The 17,372-nt window shown below is 46.7% G+C and overlaps 2 protein-coding genes and 2 long non-coding RNA genes across 4 annotated transcripts; 2 read left to right on the top strand and 2 right to left on the bottom strand.

Annotated features, from left to right (window-relative positions):
• Window positions 1–1,388: 1,388 nt before the first annotated feature.
• Window positions 1,389–6,776, top strand: LOC134284607 (uncharacterized). Its single transcript, XM_062843587.1, has 2 exons — window positions 1,389–5,921; window positions 6,249–6,776. Exons 1-2 carry the CDS (start codon window positions 1,389–1,391, stop codon window positions 6,774–6,776), a joined length of 5,061 nt encoding a protein of 1,686 aa, XP_062699571.1.
• A 489-nt stretch (window positions 6,777–7,265) lies between these two features.
• LOC134284602 (uncharacterized) lies at window positions 7,266–8,475 on the bottom strand. Its single transcript, XR_009995836.1, has 2 exons — window positions 7,985–8,475; window positions 7,266–7,915 (listed from the first exon to the last, which is right to left on the bottom strand). It is a non-coding gene; the product is annotated as an uncharacterized LOC134284602 (long non-coding RNA).
• Window positions 8,476–9,026: 551 nt separating this feature from the next.
• Window positions 9,027–15,045, top strand: LOC134284601 (uncharacterized). Its single transcript, XM_062843586.1, has 4 exons — window positions 9,027–9,066; window positions 9,211–9,516; window positions 9,569–14,190; window positions 14,518–15,045. The coding sequence occupies exons 1-4, from the start codon at window positions 9,027–9,029 to the stop codon at window positions 15,043–15,045; spliced, it is 5,496 nt and encodes a 1,831-aa protein (XP_062699570.1).
• Window positions 15,046–15,534: 489 nt separating this feature from the next.
• On the bottom strand, window positions 15,535–16,744 carry LOC134284606 (uncharacterized). Its single transcript, XR_009995840.1, has 2 exons — window positions 16,254–16,744; window positions 15,535–16,184 (listed from the first exon to the last, which is right to left on the bottom strand). It is a non-coding gene; the product is annotated as an uncharacterized LOC134284606 (long non-coding RNA).
• Window positions 16,745–17,372: the final 628 nt, after the last annotated feature.

Genomic DNA, 17,372 nt, shown 5'->3' with positions numbered 1-17,372 from the left:
TTGGATGTGGAATACACTTTAAATTCCGTTCTGAATTTTACCCAAATTAGGGTTAAATTTAACACACCGTGTGACGTCATTTGGACGGTGCGCACCTACCATACCATACCCTGGTCAAGTCAATTTCAGTACAGTGGACGGTTGCTGATGACTGATGCCACTGACGTTTGGTTTGGTAGAGCAATAGGTAGATGAAAGTTAAATGTGCTGATTCATCGTCGCTATGAGAAGATAAACATTCGGATAGTTTATTACAAAAGTTTCTTTAGTGAAGAACTATTTTCTTAAAGTCCATAGATACTGGCACACTGAACTATGTGAAGTAATTATGCTCAAAGTGTTTCCTTAGCTTATCAATTAAATAACTACTCTTATCGTTGATTAGGTGCATTTGCTGGTCTTATTTCTATAGCTGTTCACTTGAATTCATGCAACTTTTTCCTAAACGAAACTACTAAATCTAAAAGGTAAATTGAGCATAAATTTATTTGTTGAATTCTATAAAAACCTATCCTAAACGATTTAATAATAGTTACGTGCCTCAACCGGGAGGAGCTCGCATCAGAGCCAGAGTGGTACACGATAAAATAGGAGCACTAAACGTAAGCAATATCAATATTGTTATCTTTAATCCACTAATGAATCGTTTATTAAAGGAAATTTTAACCAACCAAAAATTCCTGTGGTGGTTTAACGTTTCGGAAATCCCCTCCAGTTGGCGCGACCAACATATTAAAATTTCGTTTACCCCGGAACGATGTCGGATCCAGGTATGGATGCTGCGAAGAAGACCAAAGGTAAGCAGCAGAAGTCTCCTCCTAGTATAAGGTCAGTTAATAAAGAACCCCCCAAAGACCCGTCTAAACAGACCCAGAACAAAGCCTCCAAAAGCGACATCGTCGCCAGTTCGACCTCTAAACCTCTAAATCCCCCTAAATCAGACCCTCAAGCCACCATTTCGGCTGAAAAGAGTTGTGCGTTATGCGAAAACCCGGTCAATGAGCGTATGGTGCAATGCAATACATGTGACGTGTGGCATCATTTCTCGTGCGTGGGTGTTTCCGAGGATATCAAGGGCTACAATTGGACCTGCTTGAAATGCGATACCGCGAAGGCAGCCAAAGGTGTGATTCCACGGAAGATGATGACGCGAGCTGCAGCTGCAAAAGGTGCAAAGAAGGCGAATCGGGAGGAGGGGCAGACAGATGGAGTGAACGAGCAGACGAAAGAGGCCGATGAGCTAGCCGGTGCAATCGGAGGGCCAGCTCCAAGCTTGAAAGCAAGCCGTTGGTTCCGTAGTTTCAGCAGCATCACGAAAGTCGGCAAAAGCTCGTTTGGACGTGGAACTGCAGCAGATCAAAGCTGAGGAGGAGTTGATGCGAGAAGAAATGCAACGGAAGCGAGAATTGGCGAAGAAGAAGTTCGAGGTCCTGAAGGAGATGGCTGATCTGGAAGGTAGTGGCGAATCCGCTGTTGATCAGCCGAATGTCGTCAATAAAGTTGAGCACTGGTTGAAGCGTCACAGCGAGATCCGTGAAAAGGGCAAGCAGTCGTACAAAGAAGCCAGAGATTATGATTCTGAAGACGGCGTGGAAACCGAGGCTTCGAGCGAAATTTCAGCGTCTGGTAGCGAATCAGATAGTGATGAAGAGATGTCGACGGACAGCGGAGCGGATCGAGATGGTAGAGCAGATGGAGCGCAATCCGTCGGAGAGCTCGTAGGGCGAAGGCATCTCAGGCCTAAAATGACCTCGACCAGGAAGGTCCCGAAAGGTGGAAGTAGCAACCGATCTGGAACGGAGCGACAACAATCATTGCAGAGTGACAGGAAGCTTTCGAAGGATGAACTAGCAGCCCGTCAAGTTGTTCCTCGCGAACTGCCGAAGTTTAGCGGTAATCCGGAGGAATGGCCGATGTTTGTGTCAACGTACGAAGATACTTCAGCCATGTGTGGATACACGGACGCCGAAAACATGATTCGCCTCAGGAACTGTTTGAAGGGAGATGCGTTCAACGCTGTCCGAAGTTTTTTGATGCGGCCTGAAACCGTGGGAAGAGCGATCAGTGCGTTGAAGCTGCGGTTTGGCAGACCGGAGACGATTATCGACTACTTGAAAGAGAAAATAATAGCAATGCCGATCATCAAGCCGGACGCGATGGACAAGCTGGTCGACTTTGCGCTGGAAGTTCAAAACCTCTGTGCTACGATAGAAGCTTGCGGAGAGAAGCAGTACATGTGTGATACGACGTTGCTGAAGGAATTCGAGAAGAAGTTGCCACCGCAAATCAGACTGGACTGGGCCCGATACAAGAGGAAGTTGCGGAAAACGAAGCTGTCCACGTTTAGCCGGTGGATATACAACCTGGCGGAGGATGTGAACGTGGTCTTCGAACCGCAGTCCCGTGGAAACAAAACGCAGGAGTTCGCTAGAGGAGTTCGTAAGGAGAAGTACGTGAGCACCCACGCTGAAGTGCCGGTCACGGATAGGTATCAGCAAGCCCGCCAAACTCAGCAGTCAGCAGTCGTAGGGAGCGGAGAATCGAAACCCTGCCCGGCCTGCAAGAGTGATTGCAAGTGTCTGGCAAAATGCAAGAGATTCCTGGATTTGTCGTACGAGGCGAAATGGGCCACTGTTCGCGGCTTCAATTGCTGTCGCAAATGTCTTCGGCAACATAAAGGTGGCTGCAATTCCGGAGAATGTGGAAAGAACGGTTGCACGTTCAAGCACCACGTATTACTCCACAGAGACTTAGCCGTACCCGGCGCATCGAGCAGTGTTACATCCAACAGATGTGGGTCTTCAAAGCAGAACGAAGAACGCAATGTCAATACGCACCAATCATCAACAGGTCCAGGATCGTTCCGGTACCTGCCGGTAACTCTGTATGGCGACGGAGTGCACGTGAGATGTTACGCCTTTTTAGACGATGGGTCAGAGTTGACACTCATCGATCAGCAGCTTGCAGAGGATCTTAAGCTTTCTGGAGCAGTTCTGCCTCTCTGCCTGAAATGGACGGGAGGTACCCACCGCTACGAATCAGACTCACAGAGTATCAACGTCGAAATATGCGGAAAGGATGGAAAGCGGACGTTATTGCAGGACGTGAGGACTGTCGAAGAGCTACAACTGCCGTACCAGTCACTAGATATGGACCAACTCTCAGAGCGGCACGGCTACCTGCGTGGTCTGCCCGTGGACTCGTATTGTAACGTTCGTCCACGAATACTGATTGGATTGAAGCATGCCAACTTAATGCTGGTGCGAAGGAGTCGTGAAGGCAAAATTGGTGAGCCAATCGCCGTCAAAACCAATCTTGGCTGGACTGTATACGGTGGCTGGGAATCGCAGGACTCTTCGAGTACAGCGAGTCATACGTACCACATCTGCTCCTGCAACGAACCAGGCCTGACGCATCTGAATCAGATGGTGAAAGATTACTTCTCCATGGATAGTTTGGTAGTTCAACCGAGCCACGTTGGACGGCTTTCTAAGGACGATGAACGCGCCATAGCTCTTCTGGAATCTCGCACTCACTTCAACGGAGAACGTTACGAAGCAAGCCTGTTATGGCGGTCCGACAAAATCCGTCTGCCGGACAACAAAGCAGTGGCAGTTCGTCGTTGGAGATGCTTGGAAAAACGCATGGAGAAGGACACGGAGTTAGCGAGCATCCTGCATGAAAAGATTGCGGAATACAGATCGAAAAACTACATCCGCAAGCTAACGTCGGAGGAGCTGTCAACAACATACGAGCGGGTATGGTACTTGCCTATTTTTCCGGTATACAATCCGAATAAGCCAGGCAAGGTTCGGATTGTGTGGGACGCTGCCGCCCAAGCATACGGGATATCACTGAATTCGGTGCTCCTCACTGGCCCAGACCAGTTAGCGTCTCTTGTGGGCATCCTGTACCAATTCCGTGAGCATCGAATAGGCGTTTGTGCCGACATCCGTGAGATGTTCCATCAGGTCGACATCAATCCTGAGGACCAGCAATGTCAGCGTTTTCTTTGGCGTGACCGCGACGAACACGGTGATCCAAGCATCTACGTCATGCAGGTAATGACATTCGGGGGGAGCTGTTCTCCTGCCACAGCCCAGTTTGTGAAGAACAAGAACGCCGAAAGATTCGAAGAAGAATATCCAACAGCGGTAGCGGTCATCAAAAAACGACACTACGTGGATGACATGGTTTTCAGCGTTGAAACGGAGCAAGAAGCAGTTGAACTGGCGGAGTCGGTGCGTTTCATCCACATGGAGGGTGGATTTGAAATCCGCAATTGGGTTTCCAATTCTCCGTTGGTGCTTTCCACTATGAATGGAGAAGAGTCAACGGAAAAGGACCTGAACATATCTGCGGAGGTGGCGAGTCAAAAAATCCTCGGAATGTGGTGGGATACGAAGGACGACGTGTTCAAATATAACATATGCTGGACCAGATTTGATTCGGCGCTGCTTGATGGAAGTCGTTGCCCTACTAAACGGGAGATCCTTCGGACGCTGATGACCATATACGACCCTCTAGGCCTCATCGATCACTTCCTGGTCTTGTTGAAAATCTTGCTACAGGAGGTTTGGCGTGCTAACGTTGACTGGGACGAACGAATCCCCGACAACCTGTTCGAGAAGTGGCGTGACTGGCTGCAATTGCTACCCGAGGTAGAGAAATTACGGATTCCTAGGTGTTACCGGCAAGTTGTTTCATCTTTGGGCGCAGCTTCCGTGGAAGTTCACGTATTCGTTGACGCAAGCGAAAGTGCAATGGCAGCGGCAGTGTTCTTGCGACTCGTAGAAGGGAATCAAGTGGAATGTACGCTGATTGCTGCAAAGACTCGCGTAGCACCCTTGAAGTACACCTCCATTCCACGATTAGAACTGCAGGCTGCAGTCTTCGGGTGTAGATTGGCGAAGAACGTTATAGGAAATCTGACGGTGAATATCTCCAAGTGTACCTACTGGACTGACTCCCGAAACGTTCTGTGCTGGTTAAGAGCTGATCATAAACGTTACAGTGCTTTCGTCGGGTCAAGGGTAAGCGAAATACAGGAATCGACAGACGTCCGTGAGTGGAGATGGGTTCCGACTCGTTCTAATGTTGCTGATGATGGGACTAGATGGCGAGATCGGATCGACTTGTCTGCGAGTAGTAGGTGGTTCAAAGCACCAGAATTCTTGATGCAAGCGGAAGAAGACTGGCCAACACTTCCGCAAAAGTTGCTTTCCACTGAGGAAGAAATGCGACCCAGCTTATTGCTCCACTTCAAAGTTCCCGAACCTGCGATAGATGTGGGAAGATTTTCGAGTTGGCGGCGATTGCTAGCGGTGACTGGATACGTCCTTCGATTCTGCTTGAACCTTCAACGTCGTCGTAGTCAGCATCCACTCAGAACTGGACCGTTATCTAGCGAAGAGCTTCGAGGAGCGGAAGAATACCATTATCGGCAAGCGCAACGAGATGTGTACCAGGACGAAGTCGCAGCGTTGGAGACAAAAGAATCAACTACCAAGCGTATTCCAAAAGCGAGCTCACTTTACAAGTTGAGCCCGTTCGTTGACGAATCCGGCGTAATGAGGATGAAGGGAAGAACCACTGTGTGTGCGTATTTGCACAGTGACGCCAAGAATCCTGTTATTCTACCTCCAAAGCATCCAGTAACATCATTAATATTAGTCCATTACCACGAAAAGTTTGTGCACCGCAACTACGAGATAGTAGTGAACGAAGTCCGCCAGAAGTACAGCATCTTTCGCCTGAGACAAGCGCTTGCTGCGATCCGTAGAAACTGCCAATGGTGTAAAAACCGGGACGTTCTTCCTCAACCGCCAGAAATGGCAGATCTTCCTGCGGCCCGGCTGTCTGCGTACACGAGGCCATTCGCACACGTTGGGGTGGATTATTTTGGTCCAATTGAGGTGACGGTAGGTCGAAGGGTCGAGAAAAGATGGGGGGTTCTACTGACTTGTTTAACGGTAAGGGCCGTTCATATTGAGGTAGCGCACTCTTTGACAACAAGTTCCTGCATAATGGCATTGAGGAATTTCACCGCACGTAGAGGTACACCGGTTAGCTTCTACAGCGACAGGGGTACCAATTTTGCGGGCGCCAACCGGGAGCTTCAGGAAACCATGGAAGCGGTCAACCAGAGCCAGCTGATGCGTGAGTTTATCACCTCATCTACTGCTTGGCAGTTCAACCCACCGGCCGCACCCCACATGGGCGGCAGTTGGGAGAGGCTTATCCAATAGGTCCAGCGAAACCTGGTGGAAGTTCTACATGCGCGGCGTCCAACCGATGAAGAGCTGCGCAATGCGTTGACGGAAATAGAAGGCGTGCTAAACGCACGTCCTTTGACTCACGTGCCCATTGATGACGAAGCGGCTCCAGCGTTAACCCCCAACCACTTCCTGTTGGGTTCATCCGACGGTTCCAAACCTTTGTCTCTAGTTGATGCGGATACTGCTGCACTACGGCGAGGTCACCCAACCTCCCAATGGTTGGCAAATCTATTTTGGAAGCGTTGGGTCAGGGATTACCTGCCCGACATAACACGGCGAACAAAATGGCACGAGAAGGCGAAACCTCTTCAGGTAGGTGACATAGTAGTTATCGTGGACCGGGAGCACCCCAGAAACTGTTGGCCCAAGGGACGAGTCATCGGAGTGACCAGCAGAGGAGGACAAACTCGTAAGGCCACCGTACAAACCGTTGGTGGGATCTACGAGCGACCAACAGTGAAACTCGCGGTGTTGGATGTTCGGCGCGAGACTGAGTAAGCTGGACCGGAGGACCGGGTCCGCGTACCGGGGGGGAGTGTGACGTCATTTGGACGGTGCGCACCTACCATACCATACCCTGGTCAAGTCAATTTCAGTACAGTGGACGGTTGCTGATGACTGATGCCACTGACGTTTGGTTTGGTAGAGCAATAGGTAGATGAAAGTTAAATGTGCTGATTCATCACGGAGAAAAAAAGTTAGTAAATACAAACGCGTTTTGGTTTATTTCAACCGGATTTCAATGTTGAATTTGGCACAAACGACATTTTGGTTAAATTCAACAAACGACGTTAGTTAAACCAAACTGAAATATGTGGTTGTTATTTTTTTGGATTCGTTGGTAAATTTAACCAAAATCAGTTTGAAATTACTACCCGGATGGTTGTTTCATATGACGGTTGCAAAATCAACAAACGAAATTAGTTGTTTCAAACCAAATGCAACAGTTTAAATGAACCGTGATGTGATTTATTTCAAACAATGCGGTCGGTTGAATTTACCAACGAATTGGTTGTTTTTATTGGATTGCTCTTCTTCTCATTATTGTTTTTATGACAATGAAAATTATTTTAAATAAATTCTTAATTACACATATTTATTTACCAAAATGTAATATGTGACTTAACAATATTCGCTAGAAACATTTTTTTTTTGTTATGTTCTCTATTGTTCATGTGGAGAACCCTCAACAGCATCTCTGGTTCGTTGTACTCAAACGTTTTGAAAATTTGTTTCACAAACTGCTTCGCAATCGCAACGAAGGCTCGCTGAACCTGTCCCGGTCACAAGAGCTTCGCAGGGCATCAGGCTCTTCGCCATTCCAGATCCAATGCATCCTTGTCCAGATCCAACGCATCCTCAAAATTGAATCCAATCGTTTGTACAATCTTGGGCAGCTCTCGGATGTTGACGTACCTCTTTTTCGAGTGGATGTACCCGACGGCAAACATCTCCGGCAGCACGGTTTTGCCGTCCTCCTTGCCGTAGCCGTTCGATCTTCCCGGAGTTTTCCACCTCAATTATCCCTCGGCGATCATGGTGAAACTAGTGGTGAAAAAACAAGGTCCAACAAATTCGCAGACAAGATATCCATCTAATCGGAGATCCGGCACGTTAGTTCTCGTAATGTTTTTATTCTGTAAATTCAATTAATTAAAATCAAGATGGTCGATTCACACATCTAATTTTAAAGAAAATTAACTTACCTGCATCTCTCGTAAGTTCTAAATAACGGAAAATCGCTGAGTTTTTGTTCAGCTGAACTGCTCAGACTAAAATGCGGTTATGACATAGAAAAAAAAAAACAAATATGATGTTGACAAATATGATCCAGTAATTTGGTTTGATTCAAACTAATTTGTTTGTTATTTTTGCGTTAACCGGAATATTGGTTTGATTTAATCGCCGGATTGGTAAAATCAAACTAATGTTTTGGTTTGTTTAAGGCAGTTAAATCAACCTAAGATTTAGTAAAAATAAACGACTGCATTTTGGTAAAAATTACAAAACATTGGTTTGAAGTAACTGACTTCGGCTATTATTATGAAAATATTGCTGGTAGAAGAAACAACAAATTTGCCGGTTTGTATCAAACCGACTTCGTGGTTTTGAAATAACAAATTTGCGATTGAAAACTACTATTTATTAATATTGAGATTCAACAAACGCGTTTGTTGTTTCAAACTGTACTGTTTTGTCTCCGTGATCGTCGCTATGAGAAGATAAACATTCGGATAGTTTATTACAAAAGTTTCTTTAGTGAAGAACTATTTTCTTAAAGTCCATAGATACTGGCACACTGAACTATGTGAAGTAATTATGCTCAAAGTGTTTCCTTAGCTTATCAATTAAATAACTACTCTTATCGTTGATTAGGTGCATTTGCTGGTCTTATTTCTATAGCTGTTCACTTGAATTCATGCAACTTTTTCCTAAACGAAACTACTAAATCTAAAAGGTAAATTGAGCATAAATTTATTTGTTGAATTCTATAAAAACCTATCCTAAACGATTTAATAATAGTTACGTGCCTCAACCGGGAGGAGCTCGCATCAGAGCCAGAGTGGTACACGATAAAATAGGAGCACTAAACGTAAGCAATATCAATATTGTTATCTTTAATCCACTAATGAATCGTTTATTAAAGGAAATTTTAACCAACCAAAAATTCCTGTGGTGGTTTAACGTTTCGGAAATCCCCTCCAGTTGGCGCGACCAACATATTAAAATTTCGTTTACCCCGGAACGATGTCGGATCCAGGTATGGATGCTGCGAAGAAGACCAAAGGTAAGCAGCAGAAGTCTCCTCCTAGTATAAGGTCAGTTAATAAAGAACCCCCCAAAGACCCGTCTAAACAGACCCAGAACAAAGCCTCCAAAAGCGACATCGTCGCCAGTTCGACCTCTAAACCTCTAAATCCCCCTAAATCAGACCCTCAAGCCACCATTTCGGCTGAAAAGAGTTGTGCGTTATGCGAAAACCCGGTCAATGAGCGTATGGTGCAATGCAATACATGTGACGTGTGGCATCATTTCTCGTGCGTGGGTGTTTCCGAGGATATCAAGGGCTACAATTGGACCTGCTTGAAATGCGATACCGCGAAGGCAGCCAAAGGTGTGATTCCACGGAAGATGATGACGCGAGCTGCAGCTGCAAAAGGTGCAAAGAAGGCGAATCGGGAGGAGGGGCAGACAGATGGAGTGAACGAGCAGACGAAAGAGGCCGATGAGCTAGCCGGTGCAATCGGAGGGCCAGCTCCAAGCTTGAAAGCAAGCCGTTGGTTCCGTAGTTTCAGCAGCATCACGAAAGTCGGCAAAAGCTCGTTTGGACGTGGAACTGCAGCAGATCAAAGCTGAGGAGGAGTTGATGCGAGAAGAAATGCAACGGAAGCGAGAATTGGCGAAGAAGAAGTTCGAGGTCCTGAAGGAGATGGCTGATCTGGAAGGTAGTGGCGAATCCGCTGTTGATCAGCCGAATGTCGTCAATAAAGTTGAGCACTGGTTGAAGCGTCACAGCGAGATCCGTGAAAAGGGCAAGCAGTCGTACAAAGAAGCCAGAGATTATGATTCTGAAGACGGCGTGGAAACCGAGGCTTCGAGCGAAATTTCAGCGTCTGGTAGCGAATCAGATAGTGATGAAGAGATGTCGACGGACAGCGGAGCGGATCGAGATGGTAGAGCAGATGGAGCGCAATCCGTCGGAGAGCTCGTAGGGCGAAGGCATCTCAGGCCTAAAATGACCTCGACCAGGAAGGTCCCGAAAGGTGGAAGTAGCAACCGATCTGGAACGGAGCGACAACAATCATTGCAGAGTGACAGGAAGCTTTCGAAGGATGAACTAGCAGCCCGTCAAGTTGTTCCTCGCGAACTGCCGAAGTTTAGCGGTAATCCGGAGGAATGGCCGATGTTTGTGTCAACGTACGAAGATACTTCAGCCATGTGTGGATACACGGACGCCGAAAACATGATTCGCCTCAGGAACTGTTTGAAGGGAGATGCGTTCAACGCTGTCCGAAGTTTTTTGATGCGGCCTGAAACCGTGGGAAGAGCGATCAGTGCGTTGAAGCTGCGGTTTGGCAGACCGGAGACGATTATCGACTACTTGAAAGAGAAAATAATAGCAATGCCGATCATCAAGCCGGACGCGATGGACAAGCTGGTCGACTTTGCGCTGGAAGTTCAAAACCTCTGTGCTACGATAGAAGCTTGCGGAGAGAAGCAGTACATGTGTGATACGACGTTGCTGAAGGAATTCGAGAAGAAGTTGCCACCGCAAATCAGACTGGACTGGGCCCGATACAAGAGGAAGTTGCGGAAAACGAAGCTGTCCACGTTTAGCCGGTGGATATACAACCTGGCGGAGGATGTGAACGTGGTCTTCGAACCGCAGTCCCGTGGAAACAAAACGCAGGAGTTCGCTAGAGGAGTTCGTAAGGAGAAGTACGTGAGCACCCACGCTGAAGTGCCGGTCACGGATAGGTATCAGCAAGCCCGCCAAACTCAGCAGTCAGCAGTCGTAGGGAGCGGAGAATCGAAACCCTGCCCGGCCTGCAAGAGTGATTGCAAGTGTCTGGCAAAATGCAAGAGATTCCTGGATTTGTCGTACGAGGCGAAATGGGCCACTGTTCGCGGCTTCAATTGCTGTCGCAAATGTCTTCGGCAACATAAAGGTGGCTGCAATTCCGGAGAATGTGGAAAGAACGGTTGCACGTTCAAGCACCACGTATTACTCCACAGAGACTTAGCCGTACCCGGCGCATCGAGCAGTGTTACATCCAACAGATGTGGGTCTTCAAAGCAGAACGAAGAACGCAATGTCAATACGCACCAATCATCAACAGGTCCAGGATCGTTCCGGTACCTGCCGGTAACTCTGTATGGCGACGGAGTGCACGTGAGATGTTACGCCTTTTTAGACGATGGGTCAGAGTTGACACTCATCGATCAGCAGCTTGCAGAGGATCTTAAGCTTTCTGGAGCAGTTCTGCCTCTCTGCCTGAAATGGACGGGAGGTACCCACCGCTACGAATCAGACTCACAGAGTATCAACGTCGAAATATGCGGAAAGGATGGAAAGCGGACGTTATTGCAGGACGTGAGGACTGTCGAAGAGCTACAACTGCCGTACCAGTCACTAGATATGGACCAACTCTCAGAGCGGCACGGCTACCTGCGTGGTCTGCCCGTGGACTCGTATTGTAACGTTCGTCCACGAATACTGATTGGATTGAAGCATGCCAACTTAATGCTGGTGCGAAGGAGTCGTGAAGGCAAAATTGGTGAGCCAATCGCCGTCAAAACCAATCTTGGCTGGACTGTATACGGTGGCTGGGAATCGCAGGACTCTTCGAGTACAGCGAGTCATACGTACCACATCTGCTCCTGCAACGAACCAGGCCTGACGCATCTGAATCAGATGGTGAAAGATTACTTCTCCATGGATAGTTTGGTAGTTCAACCGAGCCACGTTGGACGGCTTTCTAAGGACGATGAACGCGCCATAGCTCTTCTGGAATCTCGCACTCACTTCAACGGAGAACGTTACGAAGCAAGCCTGTTATGGCGGTCCGACAAAATCCGTCTGCCGGACAACAAAGCAGTGGCAGTTCGTCGTTGGAGATGCTTGGAAAAACGCATGGAGAAGGACACGGAGTTAGCGAGCATCCTGCATGAAAAGATTGCGGAATACAGATCGAAAAACTACATCCGCAAGCTAACGTCGGAGGAGCTGTCAACAACATACGAGCGGGTATGGTACTTGCCTATTTTTCCGGTATACAATCCGAATAAGCCAGGCAAGGTTCGGATTGTGTGGGACGCTGCCGCCCAAGCATACGGGATATCACTGAATTCGGTGCTCCTCACTGGCCCAGACCAGTTAGCGTCTCTTGTGGGCATCCTGTACCAATTCCGTGAGCATCGAATAGGCGTTTGTGCCGACATCCGTGAGATGTTCCATCAGGTCGACATCAATCCTGAGGACCAGCAATGTCAGCGTTTTCTTTGGCGTGACCGCGACGAACACGGTGATCCAAGCATCTACGTCATGCAGGTAATGACATTCGGGGGGAGCTGTTCTCCTGCCACAGCCCAGTTTGTGAAGAACAAGAACGCCGAAAGATTCGAAGAAGAATATCCAACAGCGGTAGCGGTCATCAAAAAACGACACTACGTGGATGACATGGTTTTCAGCGTTGAAACGGAGCAAGAAGCAGTTGAACTGGCGGAGTCGGTGCGTTTCATCCACATGGAGGGTGGATTTGAAATCCGCAATTGGGTTTCCAATTCTCCGTTGGTGCTTTCCACTATGAATGGAGAAGAGTCAACGGAAAAGGACCTGAACATATCTGCGGAGGTGGCGAGTCAAAAAATCCTCGGAATGTGGTGGGATACGAAGGACGACGTGTTCAAATATAACATATGCTGGACCAGATTTGATTCGGCGCTGCTTGATGGAAGTCGTTGCCCTACTAAACGGGAGATCCTTCGGACGCTGATGACCATATACGACCCTCTAGGCCTCATCGATCACTTCCTGGTCTTGTTGAAAATCTTGCTACAGGAGGTTTGGCGTGCTAACGTTGACTGGGACGAACGAATCCCCGACAACCTGTTCGAGAAGTGGCGTGACTGGCTGCAATTGCTACCCGAGGTAGAGAAATTACGGATTCCTAGGTGTTACCGGCAAGTTGTTTCATCTTTGGGCGCAGCTTCCGTGGAAGTTCACGTATTCGTTGACGCAAGCGAAAGTGCAATGGCAGCGGCAGTGTTCTTGCGACTCGTAGAAGGGAATCAAGTGGAATGTACGCTGATTGCTGCAAAGACTCGCGTAGCACCCTTGAAGTACACCTCCATTCCACGATTAGAACTGCAGGCTGCAGTCTTCGGGTGTAGATTGGCGAAGAACGTTATAGGAAATCTGACGGTGAATATCTCCAAGTGTACCTACTGGACTGACTCCCGAAACGTTCTGTGCTGGTTAAGAGCTGATCATAAACGTTACAGTGCTTTCGTCGGGTCAAGGGTAAGCGAAATACAGGAATCGACAGACGTCCGTGAGTGGAGATGGGTTCCGACTCGTTCTAATGTTGCTGATGATGGGACTAGATGGCGAGATCGGATCGACTTGTCTGCGAGTAGTAGGTGGTTCAAAGCACCAGAATTCTTGATGCAAGCGGAAGAAGACTGGCCAACACTTCCGCAAAAGTTGCTTTCCACTGAGGAAGAAATGCGACCCAGCTTATTGCTCCACTTCAAAGTTCCCGAACCTGCGATAGATGTGGGAAGATTTTCGAGTTGGCGGCGATTGCTAGCGGTGACTGGATACGTCCTTCGATTCTGCTTGAACCTTCAACGTCGTCGTAGTCAGCATCCACTCAGAACTGGACCGTTATCTAGCGAAGAGCTTCGAGGAGCGGAAGAATACCATTATCGGCAAGCGCAACGAGATGTGTACCAGGACGAAGTCGCAGCGTTGGAGACAAAAGAATCAACTACCAAGCGTATTCCAAAAGCGAGCTCACTTTACAAGTTGAGCCCGTTCGTTGACGAATCCGGCGTAATGAGGATGAAGGGAAGAACCACTGTGTGTGCGTATTTGCACAGTGACGCCAAGAATCCTGTTATTCTACCTCCAAAGCATCCAGTAACATCATTAATATTAGTCCATTACCACGAAAAGTTTGTGCACCGCAACTACGAGATAGTAGTGAACGAAGTCCGCCAGAAGTACAGCATCTTTCGCCTGAGACAAGCGCTTGCTGCGATCCGTAGAAACTGCCAATGGTGTAAAAACCGGGACGTTCTTCCTCAACCGCCAGAAATGGCAGATCTTCCTGCGGCCCGGCTGTCTGCGTACACGAGGCCATTCGCACACGTTGGGGTGGATTATTTTGGTCCAATTGAGGTGACGGTAGGTCGAAGGGTCGAGAAAAGATGGGGGGTTCTACTGACTTGTTTAACGGTAAGGGCCGTTCATATTGAGGTAGCGCACTCTTTGACAACAAGTTCCTGCATAATGGCATTGAGGAATTTCACCGCACGTAGAGGTACACCGGTTAGCTTCTACAGCGACAGGGGTACCAATTTTGCGGGCGCCAACCGGGAGCTTCAGGAAACCATGGAAGCGGTCAACCAGAGCCAGCTGATGCGTGAGTTTATCACCTCATCTACTGCTTGGCAGTTCAACCCACCGGCCGCACCCCACATGGGCGGCAGTTGGGAGAGGCTTATCCAATAGGTCCAGCGAAACCTGGTGGAAGTTCTACATGCGCGGCGTCCAACCGATGAAGAGCTGCGCAATGCGTTGACGGAAATAGAAGGCGTGCTAAACGCACGTCCTTTGACTCACGTGCCCATTGATGACGAAGCGGCTCCAGCGTTAACCCCCAACCACTTCCTGTTGGGTTCATCCGACGGTTCCAAACCTTTGTCTCTAGTTGATGCGGATACTGCTGCACTACGGCGAGGTCACCCAACCTCCCAATGGTTGGCAAATCTATTTTGGAAGCGTTGGGTCAGGGATTACCTGCCCGACATAACACGGCGAACAAAATGGCACGAGAAGGCGAAACCTCTTCAGGTAGGTGACATAGTAGTTATCGTGGACCGGGAGCACCCCAGAAACTGTTGGCCCAAGGGACGAGTCATCGGAGTGACCAGCAGAGGAGGACAAACTCGTAAGGCCACCGTACAAACCGTTGGTGGGATCTACGAGCGACCAACAGTGAAACTCGCGGTGTTGGATGTTCGGCGCGAGACTGAGTAAGCTGGACCGGAGGACCGGGTCCGCGTACCGGGGGGGAGTGTGACGTCATTTGGACGGTGCGCACCTACCATACCATACCCTGGTCAAGTCAATTTCAGTACAGTGGACGGTTGCTGATGACTGATGCCACTGACGTTTGGTTTGGTAGAGCAATAGGTAGATGAAAGTTAAATGTGCTGATTCATCACGGAGAAAAAAAGTTAGTAAATACAAACGCGTTTTGGTTTATTTCAACCGGATTTCAATGTTGAATTTGGCACAAACGACATTTTGGTTAAATTCAACAAACGACGTTAGTTAAACCAAACTGAAATATGTGGTTGTTATTTTTTTGGATTCGTTGGTAAATTTAACCAAAATCAGTTTGAAATTACTACCCGGATGGTTGTTTCATATGACGGTTGCAAAATCAACAAACGAAATTAGTTGTTTCAAACCAAATGCAACAGTTTAAATGAACCGTGATGTGATTTATTTCAAACAATGCGGTCGGTTGAATTTACCAACGAATTGGTTGTTTTTATTGGATTGCTCTTCTTCTCATTATTGTTTTTATGACAATGAAAATTATTTTAAATAAATTCTTAATTACACATATTTATTTACCAAAATGTAATATGTGACTTAACAATATTCGCTAGAAACATTTTTTTTTTGTTATGTTCTCTATTGTTCATGTGGAGAACCCTCAACAGCATCTCTGGTTCGTTGTACTCAAACGTTTTGAAAATTTGTTTCACAAACTGCTTCGCAATCGCAACGAAGGCTCGCTGAACCTGTCCCGGTCACAAGAGCTTCGCAGGGCATCAGGCTCTTCGCCATTCCAGATCCAATGCATCCTTGTCCAGATCCAACGCATCCTCAAAATTGAATCCAATCGTTTGTACAATCTTGGGCAGCTCTCGGATGTTGACGTACCTCTTTTTCGAGTGGATGTACCCGACGGCAAACATCTCCGGCAGCACGGTTTTGCCGTCCTCCTTGCCGTAGCCGTTCGATCTTCCCGGAGTTTTCCACCTCAATTATCCCTCGGCGATCATGGTGAAACTAGTGGTGAAAAAACAAGGTCCAACAAATTCGCAGACAAGATATCCATCTAATCGGAGATCCGGCACGTTAGTTCTCGTAATGTTTTTATTCTGTAAATTCAATTAATTAAAATCAAGATGGTCGATTCACACATCTAATTTTAAAGAAAATTAACTTACCTGCATCTCTCGTAAGTTCTAAATAACGGAAAATCGCTGAGTTTTTGTTCAGCTGAACTGCTCAGACTAAAATGCGGTTATGACATAGAAAAAAAAAAACAAATATGATGTTGACAAATATGATCCAGTAATTTGGTTTGATTCAAACTAATTTGTTTGTTATTTTTGCGTTAACCGGAATATTGGTTTGATTTAATCGCCGGATTGGTAAAATCAAACTAATGTTTTGGTTTGTTTAAGGCAGTTAAATCAACCTAAGATTTAGTAAAAATAAACGACTGCATTTTGGTAAAAATTACAAAACATTGGTTTGAAGTAACTGACTTCGGCTATTATTATGAAAATATTGCTGGTAGAAGAAACAACAAATTTGCCGGTTTGTATCAAACCGACTTCGTGGTTTTGAAATAACAAATTTGCGATTGAAAACTACTATTTATTAATATTGAGATTCAACAAACGCGTTTGTTGTTTCAAACTGTACTGTTTTGTCTCCGTGATCGTCGCTATGAGAAGATAAACATTCGGATAGTTTATTACAAAAGTTTCTTTAGTGAAGAACTATTTTCTTAAAGTCCATAGATACTGGCACACTGAACTATGTGAAGTAATTATGCTCAAAGTGTTTCCTTAGCTTATCAATTAAATAACTACTCTTATCGTTGATTAGGTGCATTTGCTGGTCTTATTTCTATAGCTGTTCACTTGAATTCATGCAACTTTTTCCTAAACGAAACTACTAAATCTAAAAGGTAAATTGAGCATAAATTTATTTGTTGAATTCTATAAAAACCTATCCTAAACGATTTAATAATAGTTACGTGCCTCAACCGGGAGGAGCTCGCATCAGAGCCAGAGTGGTACACGATAAAATAGGAGCACTAAACGTAAGCAATATCAATATTGTTATCTTTAATCCACTAATGAATCGTTTATTAAAGGAAATTTTAACCAACCAAAAATTCCTGTGGTGGTTTAACGTTTCGGAAATCCCCTCCAGTTGGCGCGACCAACACACCGAACTTTAGATGTTTTCCCCAAATTCAGGTAAAACGACAAACTTTTACAATGTTGATTGTTAGATCTTAACAGTTTCTTCATATTTATAGATCTACGTAT

Source organism: Aedes albopictus, unplaced genomic scaffold (assembly GCF_035046485.1).
Source record: "Aedes albopictus strain Foshan unplaced genomic scaffold, AalbF5 HiC_scaffold_314, whole genome shotgun sequence".
NCBI classification, from domain to species: domain Eukaryota; kingdom Metazoa; phylum Arthropoda; class Insecta; order Diptera; family Culicidae; genus Aedes; species Aedes albopictus.
The sequence above is the reverse complement of the archived record's forward strand: the minus strand, read 5'-3'. Positions and strand labels throughout refer to the sequence as shown.